Consider the following 15,939-nt stretch of genomic DNA (forward strand, 5'->3'; position numbering starts at 1 on the left):
TATGTTGTCCTTGGTGTCAGTGTTTGTTGGCATCTCATGATATGACTAATAAAAATCAAGCCCCTCGGTTAACCCCCTTTCTTCTCGTTTATTACATAACGAGGGTCTCGAATCCGGCAACATTGATGCCGTTAGGTAGTATATGTGGGTTTATTGACCAGTTGCCTTCACCCAAAAAGATCACGTTCTCGTGACGCCTACGGCAAAAAAAGGACGTTAGTCTGCCGCCAAGGTCTGTAAGTGGTGGCGCTGGCTAACACTCCCAGGGTTCTACTAGTACACATAAATACCCAAGAAAGTGGACGGGGAAACGCCGCCGTGGTAGCTCAATTGGTAGAGCATCGCACGCTAAATGCGAAGGTTGTGGGTTCCGTTCCCACCTGCGGCAAGTTGTTTTTTCATCCACTTGAATTTCCATTAATTTATCATTACTTTATTTCATTTATTAAGCACATGTAATTTCCCCTATGTTGTCCTTGGTGTCAGTGTTTTTTGGCATCTCATGATATGACGATATATTACCTTATCGACACAATTTTTTCGCTCCAGCATTTTGTATCAAGTTCGAATGACATAAAAAAAGACGATTCTTTCTGCCAATATTACCTCTTCAGCCTATGCTCAAGACACTGATTGCCTTCCCAAAATTGCACTGGTGTTATCGTCAATCCGTATACTGTGAAAATTACGGCTATGTAAGCTGTTATGCTGAAACTGCAAAAGGGCACACCACAACTTCTCTGAGCATATATGCCATGCAGTGCTTTACATGTGGACTGTGCGGTTACAGTGGCTTCGTCCATTTCAGGCACGTACCCAGGATTTTCTTTTTTTTTTTTTTGAGGGGAACCCACACAAGGCAGCTTTTTTATGCAAATGAGGGGGTGTATCTTTAGTAGTGCAAATGTGAATAATGCCCACAGTTTGCCATAAAGATACGTAAACCAGCAAAAGAGAAATGAAATAAGGTGTGTGCCACAGGTATGCCCATGAGATACACCTCTACTTTACTTGGCAAACAAGGGACCATATCACATGGACTCGCGCAGGAAAGAAGCGCAGGAAGAACACTGCCAAGAAGAAATAAACAAGCGGAAGTGTAAAATAAAGATTTCTAGTGGCGTTTTCCTGAATTATCACTTAAATAATTGTAGGTAAATACATATTTGCAGAACAAATAGTTCTTTTGGATTCCTCGTTTACTTCTTACCAAGTGCCAAAACCGACTCGAATTGTTATTTGGGAAGTTGCGTAACGATGCGTGGCCACCAGTCCCGTACAACCACTCAGAGCGCAGGACGCTGCAGTTCTAGACGTGCTGCGCTCACCACATAATGTTACAAGAACACCCACATAAGCACAGCAGATAAGTGTCTTCGTTAGGCGGCTCCACTGATAACTGTAGAAGCGTCATTCAAAACACACGGAGCCATTCTCCAGTTCTGGCGGCGTTTTATCTACTTCCTTTTTAAATAAAAAGATGGTGATCCATAAGTATTTTTAAACAGCAGATAAATTTGTTAATTTTCGCTTTTCCTTCCTGTTTGGCTGTTACTTTGGCTCGCTCCTTAAGTAGATCGCCTAATTTCTCAACCGCTTGTGACTCTTGTCTTCAGTTGATAATTTTGCACGGAAGGTGCTGTACAGTTAGGGAGAAACCAGGCGAGGTAACGGGGGACATTAATATTTCTTGTTGGTTTAAAGGTTTTTGCTTCGTTTTATAATGAACGCCGTTTCATATGATCTTATTTTACACCTTATCTAAACGTTATCGCGGGTATATTGCTCCGAGGATCTGCCAGTGTCGCGGCGGTCTGCCATTCGAGAAAATAATGAAGTAAAAGAATAAGTGAAACGGGGAACTGGCCTTTTCTCTGGCCGCAACTCGTTCCACGAGCGTACAGACCAGCTGACTATGAACTAAATTGTTTGTCTGGTCCCTGGATCAGTCTAAGCAAAGAAGGCTGAACTAACGAAGCTAGAGCGATGCGCGTGACCATTACAACACATGGTGACAAATCAGTAAGTGAGTGAGAAAACTTTATTTCGAATCAAAAGGGTTCGCGTCCGGCGAGTTAGCGGGCTAGGGCACCCGCAGAGGTTGCGGCAAAGAGTTCTTGCCTCCCGGCGGCTTCCTTGGCCCGCTGGACTGCCCAGAGCTGGTCTTCCAGGTTCGAGCTGACCAACGCGGCTTGCCATCGCGCGCGGAGCTTGTCGATGGAGGCTTCGCTCTCATTGTCCTGTATCAGTCCCTGGCATTCCCGTAGCATGTGTTCTACCTGGGCTGTGGTTCCACACACTTTGCATCTATCTGTCGTGTATATTTTCGGAAAAATATCGTGCATATGTATCGATCGGACTCTTGTAGGATTTGGTTTGTAGTTGTCGCCGCTGGACAGCTTGCGATCTAGCGAGTTGTGGATGGGGTGGTGGATAAGTGCATCTTTGCATCTCGTAATGGTTGGTGATGAGGTTGGAGCTCGTCATTCTGTCTTCCCATTCTCATACTTCGGAGGGCCCTGTCGAGGGGTCTACGTTCATCGCAGCTCGGAAAGTGAGTCCTCGAGCTACGTTGTGTGCCGCCGCGTTAGGGTTGTCCTCTTCCGTTGAGTCGATAGCGTGGACTGTTATCCACAGGATTTGGACGAAGATGTCTTCCCTTGATGTTTTGCCTTTTCTGAGTATGTTTAGCGCCTCAGCTGGGATCCGGCCATTCGCGAAGTTACGTACTGCCGATTGCGAATCGCTGATTATGTAGTATGCGTTGGTTTGTGCTATAGTTAACGCTTTAGCCGCTTCCTCCACCGTTTCGATGCATGTCGTCATTATAGTGAAGCTTGTGCAGCACTGTCTGTTGTGGTTAAGTATTTATTTTAGTTAATATTTATTTGTAAAATACCTTACAAGGCCCCTACATGGGGATTGAGTAAGGGGGGCATAAAATGAAGTGCATACAATAACAATAAAAAACTCGTGTAATTGTGACTTCTGTACGTTACATGTTCATAATTACCGATATACACCGCAGTATAACTTTCCACGGCTCGTTTCGAAGGCAACACCGCATTCACTAGAGGCGCGTTTGCACCGCTTGGAAGCATCGAACTCGTGGCTGAGTGGTAGCGTCTCCGTCTCACACTCCGGAGACCCGGGTTCGATTCCCACCGGGCCAATCTTGGAAGTTGCTTTTTATTTATGAAGCGCCTGCCGTGATTTATCGCTCACGGTCAACGCCGCCGACGCCGACACCCGACGCCGACACCGACGACACCGGCTTTTCTGCGACACGAGCTCCTTAACGCTATCGCGTTAAAAGAACAGCAGCCAAGTGCACATCCTAAGAGTCAGAGAAACATTAGCTACATAAAGCTGCATATGAGAACAAAAAAAGGAACTCTGTAAGTTTCTTACAAACGTATAACAGTGCAAGAAAAAGGCAGAAAAAATAACACAGAACAGTGAGTTTTATATTAATGGTTAACAAGGGTTAAGCGAGTTCAGTGAGTGCTTGAATTTTTCGCGGTCAGTTTCCGCAACTATGTTGTCGGGAAGGTTGTTCCAGAGCAGAATGTTACAACTGTTGCAACGAAGCTGCGTTTGTGTTTGTAACGTGCAGCGTCTACAAAAACCGCGTCCTTGTTTGTTCCGCAGTTCTCCACCATGTTCCTTGCCCTGCATTTTCTCCTGCATTCGTGTTGTCGAGGATGCATATTCTTGGGTAAGGGGGTACCGTGAGTTTGGCCCTTATTTCCATGGGTATGTACCGTTTGTCTCCGTGTTGTGTGTGGTGGTGGATCCCTAATTTATATTGCGCAATACGTTGTGCTTCTACTAGCTCCTCTAGCGTGTTGCGCAGTCCCAGCTCTAAGAGTTTCACCGTGCTCGTGCTTAGCATGAGTCCAATCGTTTGTTTGTATATCTTCCTAATCAGGCCGTCTAGCTTCTTTTCTACGGTGCACCATCTGTGGTATGCCGCCACGTACGTGATCTGACTTATGATGAACGCCTGGATGATTCTCATGAAGCTTGCTTCTGAACGCATGTCGAGTTAAATGCGCGGACACCGAATCCATGAGAAAACTGGCCTTCACCCCAAAAGGAGTGAAAAAGGCAGCAAAATGTTAACCGCCGAATAGTTGTCAAATCTCAAGTTTAATTTGTAGGCCCTTTAGGAATGTGTGTAGTGTATGGGCCGGGGGGCGGGGGCGGGTCCCCCAGGTACCCCCCCCCCCCTTGGGTACGTGCCTGGTCCACTTCTTTGTAATGTAAGAAATTAAACGACAATAATTAGAGCGGCTGGAACAGTAAACGTGTACTCATAGTCATCAGCAGTTGAACAGGGCTATTGGACGTATCAGCATGGTACCGCCTAGCAGAGGCGATTTGAAAGGAACCCGAAAAGAAAACAGCCATCTCCATTTTCCCGCTGCGTAGTCCAGCAAGCCAGTATTATCAGCGGTGCCTTTAAGTAAACACAAACAGAATGCCATTATAGGAAGTGAGCAACCTGCCATCAGAAAGTGCTGCCGTATCGCTTGGCTAGCGAAGCAAAACACCAGAGTGGCCAGTCACTAGATAAAGGCAACGTGTGTGCGCGGTGTTAATAGATGTTTACCATCGTATGCCGGCAAGCCCGAGCCTATTCCATGCACGCTCTGTTGTGGTCGACTGTTCAGTGTAACCTCCAGGAGGCGCTTTCCCTTTAGGGTGAGCAAAAAGGTACGGCGGAGAAGGTGAACTACGAGTAAGGAAAGTTAGGCAACAGATGTGAGCTTGTAGTCGAGAAACTTTGCCAACTATCTCATTAAAAAAGGGGAGGAACTAGCCCGTTTTACCATGTTTTCTTTTGTTTTTTGCGTTACTGCAGTTCGAGATTGGCAGTCGCAGCTGCAATCGCCTCGTTATGTGTCAGTTTTGAGTAGCGAGAGGCAGAACATCGCCCAGTGAAGGAATGCCTGTCGGAAAAGCATTTGTGAATAGGGATCCAGGTTAGTTACTGAAAAGAACGGTATAACAAACCCACCAAAGATGTGATTGCAGCTATCTAAAATTTCAAAACCTTATATGTGCAGTGAAGCCCCTGTTCATAATTTCCTTATTATATTGTTTCACGTGAAAAAGCACGTGAAATAAAAAAGCAACTTGTTCCGGTGGCCGCTGCATTGCAGGCTTATTTTCAACGCGGCTCTCGGATTGACAATCAGCCCTATCCAATGCCTCCCTGGGAATTCACCAGCATCACAACTAATAAGCCAACGAAGTTACGACGCAGCGATACAACAGGTATTATTGACGAACACAATATCATCGATGCATCATGCGCTAACATCTGCAAAGTCTATGCGGATGCTGCCAGTCTCCCAGACGGCGGAAGGACATCATTCCTGAGTGCTACGCATAATTTCATCAGCGGCCACCAGCGCTATTTCTCTACGGAAGCCAGCGCTCTAGTAATGGAACTTCAAGCCATCCACGACGCTGTGCAAGATGCGACATCTAAGCTGCCTACCATCAAGCAACTAGATATCTTCACTGACTCTTTAGCGGCTATTCAGGAACTTAAGAAGGTTGATAAGGCGATGGAAATCTGCGAGACAATACACACTATGAATAGTAAAACACCTACTTGCGTCAAGGTACACTGGATTCAAGGACATTCAGCGAACCCTCACAACGTTGCTGCTGACCAGCAGGCACACTGCTCTCCTAATCCTGATCCTCCACCTATTCCCCTCGCTCCGAGCTCCACCCTAACTCGCTCCGAGCCTGCGAAAATGTTCTCCGGCAGGACACACGCACTCTTATCCCACCGTGTGTCTGCTCCCTTCCCCTTCACCTTACTAGGGTGGAGGAAGTTGTGCTCAGTACGCTTCGGGCCGGGGTGGCCCTTACACCGGCTGTTGTCTCAAGGTGGAACTGGTCGCATTTACCACTGGGTGCTACGCGGCCATACTGCTCCGTTCCTGTGGTGGACTCGAGTTTTCTCTATTTTCCTGTACTTGTATGTATAGTAGTTCTGCATAAATTCTGATTTCCCTATCCCCCCCCCCAACCCTGTTGGTTGTCATTACTAGGTTATCCTGTTAACTGCTTAATAATAGCATCTTGCAAGACACCACAGCAATTCTTATTATTTAGACATATCACGCTGCTTTAAAAGACCGTTTTAGGGCTTTCCTTCTTGAATTACGAGAAACATTGATGTGCACTTGCCAGGCATGTAGGGATAGGGACAAGTGACAATGAGCAAACTTCGCTAGACTTTCAGTTCAACAGGTCGGAAAGTAGCAGTAGCTATTGAAGTTCTGGGTTCCCGTAATAACGTGCATGCGTGTGTTCACACATACGTGTACAGGTATTTGATTTTAGATGACCACACATATTTTCTGTCCAACCTAGACCACGAAAATGCAACGATTCCATTACCCTTTCTTTCGTAATCACACTTTCTCCGCAGTCCGGGTGACTGTCCGCGTACGTTATAACTAGGATCGGCTGGCAGTGAGAGCTAGATGATAAGAAAGGGATAAGATCAAGCGAGAAGTGTTGACATTGTGCCGTTCCTCGTTTACACATAGTGTGTTGAGGCATGAATATGTGGAATGTATTTGCGTGCGCATGCTGCACAGTGAACTCGTGGAACAGGCCTTGGAACTTACTTCATGATGCAATCTAGAGCCAATCCATCAGAAATATTACAAGCAATTCACGCTTTACAAATGTAAAATCACTACTACATGAAAACAGCATCCTAACCATTTAAGAACTGACCAAATACAATCTAGGGATTTTATTCTACAACTATATGACTAAAGAGCTTCCATCGATCTGCTTCTCACCTTGTGACCTGACAGTTCATAGTCCCACTAGATTTGCATTAAAAAATAATTTCCGCCTACCTGAAGTGCGTATACTAACTTGGGCAAACGGACTGCGGAATTTTCTCGATATCGCTTTGGAATACTCTACCACCTATAATGAAAAATGCAAAACATGTATACCAATTTATTAGATCATCTCATTTCTCATCTGCGCTACTGTTACATTAAACAATGTATACCATCATGTGTCTTTAGCAGCGCTGTGTGTGTCAGATGTGCCTTCTGTTGTCCGTGTGAAGCTCGCGCTATAACAAAATAAGATATACCGTACCAACAAGCACCTATTTCTATCCTCATTGATTTAACAGGAGGTACCAATACAGTCTTCGACTATGAGACTACTATACCATACACATGTAATTTTCTCTATTTTACCAATAAATAAATTCTGAAAAAAAATGATGGAGTTCATTTTTCTCCAACTGTGGATCGTAATATTATTATAAACCAAGTAAGACGTATTACGAGTGCTGTCGTTTCCAATTCTTGCCTTTGCACAGTGATATTGTTTTTGAGAGCCTTCGAAATCCACCAAGACAAACAAACAAGCATGTCCCTACCCTCTGAGTATGTGACGGCAGCTAACAGTAAAACATAACCTTTGTGTACCCACTGAACTACGGCCTGCGTAAGAACACTGGTTACCAGGTTTTTCAATTAGTATCCCTCGTTTACTAACTGCTCTTTGACATTAGTGAGTCGGCGTCAACTGCGAACCGGAAGCCCTAATCCGTTCATTAGCCGCATGAAGTTCATAAGGTCAGAGAACTTAATTTAAAGAACAAGCAGTTCTATCAGCCTGATTCGGAAGCAACCGGGCACTAAATACGTTGGCATCTCAGTTTGGGCGTCGATAAAGAAAAATGGCTAGTCTTATAGAGGATATCTTCAATTTCAATGACGGTAAGACTAAGCTTGCTGTCACATTATGTTCGAGCGACAATATTACAAGTTGCCGACGATCCATAGGTTTTAATTACTGCTGAGATCACCACATCGAATATCTTACAAACTCACGCATGTTTTATTTGCTTCAAGAGATTATAAGGTTTGTTGTACGAGATAAGAAGGGATAGCGGCTGCTCGTTTATTTTAAATTCATTCAACTTATGCTTCGAACTGCAGGTCTGATTTAGATATATGGATAATCGAGAATTTCGTCCCGCGTTCCTTAGACGACGCAACCTGACAAAGTGATTATGTACGAACCAAAACAGGCTAGTAAAGCGCTACTAAAGTTTCACGGTTTTACAGACATATTGAACCCCTTCTTGCGAAATTTCCTGCTTTGCTATGTTCCATGCTGATCAAATTGCGTCCTTAGTTCTTCCTTTCTCGGAGAGGCAATATACGTTACTATGAAATATAGCGGTTCAGTTATAATTACTTAAATATTTTTAGAATAAATAATATAATTTTCTTTACAAGTGAGGAAGTTTCTCTCAAGGCATATTTAATAAAAAAGGACACCAAATAAACGCATGCAACGTATAATGTAACAAAGAATTAGGGCATTTTTGGTGCTTCTCCTAAACGCTGTAGTCCGGAACATTTGGCCTCTCTGAACATCTTGTGCCTAAAATACTTAGCACCAGACAGAACTCCGGAAATCTGTTAATGTTTGCCTGGCGTAGGCACTTCATCTGGGCCCTTTGGGCATGTCCCACGATTTTCAGTTGCAGACTCACCAGTTGCAGACGTAGGTGACAGCAGATGACCCCAGCCTGAATGCCCTGAAGAGAAGCTTTGTCTGCCCTGGAAAAGTTGCGCGAACATTTATTTATTTATTTGAAGTACCTTATCCCAGGCCTGTAGGGCATCATGTAAAGGGCGGGGGGGGGGGGGGGGGGGGCAAGAAATCCTAACAGTGCATACACAATCAGAGGAAAAGGAGGAAGTACAATACATGGCAAATAAAATTTGTGCACATATTGGCCGTAAAAAAGCGGCAAATACGCAATGAGAAAATAACGAGAAGAAATTCATTTATATTGCAGTACTGAGACTTAGTACGTGAATGTTCGTTCATGCGTTTATTTGCCCAGTTTGGTGACTGTTGACAACTTTTTGACGATAACTATCACGTTGGAGAAGAGGGGTAGCCGGCGCCACACATAGGCACCAAGCTCTCTTTAAACATATTTTATAAAAAAAAAAGTTGCGGGGAAGGACACACGGGGCATAAGTGCACGTCTGACCAGTCATAGAAAGGAGTTCAGGGCTTGGAGAAAAACCTAGGAGTCAGAAGGCAGCGACACTGGTGGTATGCCGTGTAAACATGGTAGGTGAGCTATATGGCTAGCCGTGTTCTCAAACGGACTCGGACCACGTCCCTCAATCCAATGCACTGCAATGCTGAAGGGCGATAAGTTGTTTACCCTATGTATGTGTGTTGTGATTTAGAATGACTTAGCGACTTTCTTCATTTTTTATAGCACAGAACGAGTCAGTGTAGATGTCAAGCTCCGCAACAATAGGTAATGCGGGGACGAATTTGATAACAACATCTATGAGTTGGAGTTCTGGTTGCAAGCACTCCGTTGTTTCGATGATATAGATACGCGTATACTTAATTGCTAGCAGTCTAGGGCTCAAGAAAGACACCCGGCCTCCTTGTAGAGTGATCGCTACATTTTCGAGTTATATGCGAATTTTTACTTATAGTGACAATATCTACAACCAATAAACATTGCCATCCAGGGCAGTAATCGAAGAAACGTACCATTACTTAATCAGCAGTAAATAACAACGAAACAGAAATGGGTGTGAGCTCATTTGCTTTAGAATAAGACCAGACCGAGCTGGCTTAATTGATGGGACTGCGATCATTCTTCCCTGTTTTTCTTTCCTTTGTGCTTATATTGAATGATGAGTGATAACTGCGGCTTAAAGAAGGCCTAAGAATGCATGTTTACATTTCAAATTTCAAAATAAAACTTCGTTTCTGATTGCTATGGGGCAAACTTTTATACCTTCGTTAAAAAGAGCCGGTATCCTGTTCAACAGAAGACAAAAATGTAGCAAAGTTGGCTGGAGTTGTAATAAATTGAAGTGGAGCTCTGATACCTCACATGCTCAGTAGGCCCATTAGCGCAATCAGAGTGAGCTTTTGATTCAAAGTTCCAAGCGGAAGCCGCCATACGAAGTGTTGTGTAATTTGATCGAGGGAAAATAGACGATTAGATCTGTTGAGAAGGACGAGCAGCCATGGTAAATATCGAACTCTGCACACTTGAAAAACCCGAGCGATTATCGTAAGGATATCATGCAACTTTAACAATAGCACGGATTTGAGCCTGTTCTTGTCTAATTCCGCTTGCGCCAGAGAAGCCACGAACAGAATGAGAGAAATATTTACCCTGTGATGTGTTAACCAGCCTTTCGGTTATACTTAATGAAGAAAACGCAGCGCACCCGTAAGCCTATATGAATGCGAAACGCTTTCAGGATAACATGCAATGAGCTATAGAAAATCAGTCCTCATGAAAAGCTCCACATCGCATTATTAGCTTATCACCACAAAAGTGGAGAGCTGATCACTCTTCCTCTTAAATTATAATATCTATTTCAATTATTTAGCGCATACATTTCGAAGTGACCTTCCCGACCACTTTTTTGGTTCAAAAGAATAATTAATCAGGCATTATCGGCAAATAGCAAGAAATGCATTGAAATGTATAGTCTCTCCAGAAAAAGGCGCCAAACTACTTTGCTTCTATTGCGTGGGAGGACCAATGACAGAAACGCTGTTTGATTTTGTGTGGCTGTTTTGTCAGTTCTGCAAACGTGCGAGAGAATGGCTCGTTTGATTAATTAATCGCCGCTAAAACGTGCACCAAGAAGTGTAAATTTATTCCGAAACAATCACCTTCCGTTCTAGCTTAATGATCCTTTGCAGGCAAGGCACTATGGAGAAACAGGAATCGGAAAAGTTGAAGGCAGATAGATAAGTTTCTAGTGCGCATAAGCTGTGCGCATTCAACAACAAACCGGTAAGTTTGCATTCCTTAACCTAGACTACTTGCTGCAGGATTTGGTGGGTTTCTCGCGGTGTTACGCAAGATAGAAAAGAACGCGTCGTCTCCCAACACTCTTTTGCTAATTCAAAGCACCTTATAATCAAAGCAATGCCGTGGCCGCAAGTAAACTGAGCTTTAACAAATCCGGAACATTTCAGTTCTTTTTCTTCACATCACCCGTTCTTTAAAAAATGCGTGAGATATCTGTCAATTTTAATACTTTGATTCTCTGTTATACTATCAGCATGTAGCGTTGGTCATGGAACAATTTTACTTATTCGCTTTGAAACATAATGTTGTCTAAAACTATCCTTAAGAATCCAGAGAATGCGAAAAGATAAACTAATTGAAGAATTTTTGCTTCACCAACAATACAGTTCCCGTGACGGGCACCGTAATTAATTTAGGGTCGGAATAAACTTCTGACCTCCTGTGGTGGCCACCCGTCTAATCAATGTACAAGCAGTAAATGAAATGTACGAGTTTTCTTTCCGATTTGTCTCTCGCGGTGACCATGGCCTCTATGGCGTAGAATTCAGATTGTGGTTTGGCGCTCAGTGGATGAGCGACCACTCCTGAACCACCGCGTCAGCAGCGAAAAGTCACATACCTCGGGGCCTAAACATGCAGTGTGGCACTGAGGGCGCTGTGTATAGGTCCCTCGTTCGAAAGCAGATCCCCCCCCCCCCCCCCCCCATTCCTGTTGTTTGCGGCGTGAAAGCCGAAGGCGCGAAGTAGACGCGCTTTTCACAGCTTGCGCATTCCGAAGGCTTAGAGCCATTCTTAAACAGAGAGAACATTCCAAGTGGAGCGCCCGACTCCCAAATGCGCAACGCGCCGCGTTAGCCCAGTGGCTGTGGCATTGCGCTGCTGAACTCGTAGTCGTGGATTCAACCAAATGTCAAAAACGCTCATTCACTTAGATTTATGCGCACGTTAAAGAACCTCATGTGGTCAGAATCAATTCATAGACCCCCAAAAAGCGTACCTCAACATTATAGCATGGTTTTGGCACGTAAAACCCAAGAAATATTTTTTTTTTCCGAATGCACATTGCTATGGTGATGTAAGTTCAAACTCCAGTGGTGGCAGTTGTGGGCAAACTTTCCTTTCCTTCACCTTATGACCCTGATGATGCTGGGGTTACGAAGTGGCCTGACGAGGATAAAGATGCGTCGACGCCGACAACGCTCGCACATAAAGCAAGGGTGGCTGGATGGAGGCATGAACGAGGCAAACCCGGTATCGAGCACAGAGTTTCTCGTCAAAAGTGGGAGGCCTGGAGTCTTTTTAGTAAAAGGCACCATGTATCAAAGATAATAACAGAGTGCAAAAGCACATCTGTTGCGAGATATATGAGTTCATTCGCTTGCATTCCGCAAAGCGCACACTAAAGAGTCCCGAGACGACTGACGTTTTCCGAGCAGCACAAGTAATCGTCAGTAAAAGACATGTTTATAGATACGTAAACGATGCGGAACAAAGACGAACACAGGTCTAAAAACACCGTTTACGTATATGTTTGAGCACTTTTAGCAAAATAGGTGTTGGTCTCTACTCTTGTACTTATATCACGGATGGGTATGGTACCGTAAAAAATTAAGGAGAACGATCGAACGAGAATTATGCAACTTGTAACTAGGGTAAAAGGCTATTTAAATGATATATTTACACGGTTAGTATAAACGCGATCCAGATGCTGATAGACTAGCAATCGGCACCACTTCGACTTTTCCGTCGTCTTCACTGCAGCCACGCTGAGCATGCCTTTGTCTGTGGTTGTTCCAGATGATGACGGTTGTTCCGGACCACTGGCAGCAATGCATTACCTACACGTCGGTGGTCGAAGACGAGGGGTAGGGCGTGAGCCTGTCTACGGGAGCAACGTCACTTGATACTGGCGACGATATGGAGGAACCTGCCGGGACGATCTCATACGTGGCATCAGTCACTTGTCGCACCACGCGGTTTGAACCGGCGTAACGTGACAGCAGCTCCTCGAAAAGCGTCACACAGTGGGTGGGTGACCAAAAAAGCACAAGAGAATCGGGGTTTCTTGTGTTCTTGCGTAGCTCGGTGTGGCACACAGCGGGTAAGTGACCAAAAAAGCACAAGAGAATGCGCGGCTCGGTGTCGGCAATGGTATAGAAGTCTCTAATTCTCCTTGGACTCATGCTGGCAAAACGCGGGTGACCTGCTGCGCGTGGTTAACGTGGGCGATGACGTAGCGCGCATATTCACCGGCAGAAGATGCAGTCAAAGGGAGCAATGTGTTCAGTGGCAAGGAGGGTTCTCAGCCGTACAAAAAAACAGAATGGTTAATAAATGGCGGAGTTGAGGCGGGAATAATTGTCAGCTAATGTCACATTTGGTAAATGAGGATACCAGTTAAGACGGTCTGCCGTAACGTACTTCGAGAGCATGTCGGTGAGGCTCCGGTTGAGGCGTGCAGTGAGGCCGTTCGTCATAGGATAAGGTGACGTGGTGAACTTGTGCTTGGTTGGGTAGAAGCGCAGCAATGCTGTAGTTTACCTGCAGCTGCTCCGTATAAATATCAACGCTATTTAAGAGCCTGCATAATACTATACATTTTTCCTTTTTGCATTCCTTTTCTTCTGGGTAGCTAAGCAAAGAATTATTCACCTGTCCGAGCGCACCACAGATATATAGAGGCAGCCAAAAATATTTACGCGGGGCCATTCACACGGAAAAATTTGAGAATAAAGAGACACAAAAAAATATCTCTCAACGAAATGGGACATAATCTTGTCTTTCAGATTACGAAAGCGGACACGTTGAGCTAATATGGTGGTAGAAAATAATCCCCATTAGATGGCGTTGACAGATGGCTGAAGAAAAATAGTGGTTCTTCTTCACGTTTTTTTATTCTGTTACCTTGTTATTTTCTAATGATGACGTTTCTTTCGAGAACATTTCAATAATTCTTCATCGCTGCCTATATATAGAAGGTGGCGTTGCTGGAAGACCGCATTTTATGCTTTCCAAAAGCGTGTTCAAGCTTTTTCATGAAAAGCGTGTGGTTAACGCTGCTATTAAATAGAGAGCATCTATAATTACTGTCTACAATTGTAGCTTCTGTGGTCAACAATATTTCTATTGAAGGATGCGCGTGTGCGTGTGTGTCTGTGTATCTGAGTGTATGTGTGTGCGCGTCTGAGTTTACTTTTTTTTCTGTAATCTCCCTCTCTTTCTATCTGTGTGCCACCCAGTGCAGGGTAGCAAACTGGATATCTATCTCCCGGTTAACCTCCCTGTCTTTCGTATGTTATTTATCTCTCTCTCAGTTACGAAGTCCGAAATCTGTCCTAACTGAAAATGTGAGCATACAGCGCAAGTATATATACTACTGAGTAAGAACTCGAGGACATGGTTGAGTAAGCCAAAAGCACAGACAACAAAAGATTACAATATCTGGGAGGCAGTGAAAGATGTCGCACTACAATGGCGCAACGCTGTTAATGAGGGACACGTGACCTGTGACGACGCGAGCACCAGTGCCACAACGAACGACATGGCTGTCGCCAGCAAACGTCCATGGCTTCGCGAATTATGACATGTCTAGCTATTGGGAGAGCTTAACGCAAGTAAAAGCAGCAGTAATGAAGGAAAATCGTTGTCGAACTTCGCAATAGAGACTTGCGATCAGTGACAGACTATAAGCACGGGGACATGCCACAGGTAGTGGCAATGATTCATTCACACGCATCAGCGACCGAATGTCTTGCTACTATAATTCGCGTGGCCCTCAGACGCCGTCTGAGGCCTTAGATATATTTTTAATAAATGTGCGTAAGGGCGGCCTATGTAAATTACTTATTGAAGAAATAGCACACGGAAAGGGTGTGTCGACATTGGTCTGCATGATCTGGCACAGAGGTTAGTTACCTACTACCGTTAACGTCGTCACACATTAGGCGCAAATGCATGTCTGAGAGAACAGTTGAATTGACTGATTCTTCAGGGGATACACGTAGCCTTATAGCAGAGAACCGTATTAGTGATAATGTTTTAGTTAGTCTGTTACTCTTTCTTTGAGTAGGCGTACTGAGCTCCAATTTCTATTAAGTCGCAGCTAAGAAGTGGTAGCTTATTAGATGAAAATTCATTGCGCACAAGAAAAGCACGCTCAGAATGCTTAAATAACGCGAGGGTTTGATGAATCTTGAATTTGCAAGTGCCAGCATCTCGGCGAATGAATGTAGCGGAAAAGTTACATCGAGACGATCTCAATTATTGTGTTCTGAATTGCTCAGCGACATCGAGCGAAAGTAAGAGTTCTTTCTTAGAATATAATTCATATGAAAAAAAAGTCTCACTCTTGACTCAAATCCCCCTTCTTCCTTCTCCCAAAAAAAAAAACAACAGAAGAATCTGTTCACCATTACATTCCTGTGTTATGGTCAGATGAACCAACCTTCTGGCGGGTATAAATATTGTAGTGAGGCTGAAACAATTCCTGAATTTGACTTTATTTCAAGCAAATATAGAACAACTTGTTATTGAAAAGCTTACCAGGCTAAAACTAATTCGAAATTTCAAATCAATGAAGCTGCAGTAGAACGGAATTCTCGCTGTCTTTATCTTTGTCTGCTTGTTTGAATGTATCCTTCCGATTTAATTGCATAATCATGAATGAGGGTTCGCGAGTCTTTTTATGACTTACGGGTGCAGAGTGTGTCATCGAGGTGTTGTCACCATGTAAAAAGAAATTGACAAGAAAACAAAAACAACGAAGGCTATAAGAAGCTCTTTACAGGATTGTTCACGGAGCAGCTAGCTGCCTTAGCGTGTTCGCGTGAGCATTTGTCACTGTCGTGATTGCCGGCTACCTTCAGTCGATTGACGTTCTGCTCAACCATTTCTTCGCGTGATTTAGATTTCCTTGCGCTTTTTTTATTTTTATTTTTACATGTGCCTCAGGGAACAAGTGCGTTGCCGTAGCCACTGATTACCTCACGCGAGCGCACCATACCAGATCAGCTATCGACGTGTTGGACACTCTGGTCAGCGACGATGTT

The 15,939-nt window shown here is 44.2% G+C and overlaps 1 protein-coding gene across 9 annotated transcripts in view; it reads right to left on the bottom strand.

Moving 5' to 3' along the window:
- The window catches only part of LOC135899990 (neprilysin-1-like), a 702,442-nt gene that overhangs the window by 158,635 nt on the left and 527,868 nt on the right, over nucleotides 1–15,939 (bottom strand). For all 9 annotated transcript variants that reach the window (XM_065429411.2, XM_065429420.1, XM_070537755.1 and 6 more), the window contains one exon: nucleotides 8,570–8,636. In XM_065429411.2, coding sequence (XP_065285483.1) covers nucleotides 8,570–8,636 — 67 coding nt within the window. The remainder of the gene's footprint in view (nucleotides 1–8,569; nucleotides 8,637–15,939) is intronic.

This window comes from Dermacentor albipictus, chromosome 4 (assembly GCF_038994185.2).
Source record: "Dermacentor albipictus isolate Rhodes 1998 colony chromosome 4, USDA_Dalb.pri_finalv2, whole genome shotgun sequence".
Lineage (NCBI taxonomy): Eukaryota > Metazoa > Arthropoda > Arachnida > Ixodida > Ixodidae > Dermacentor > Dermacentor albipictus.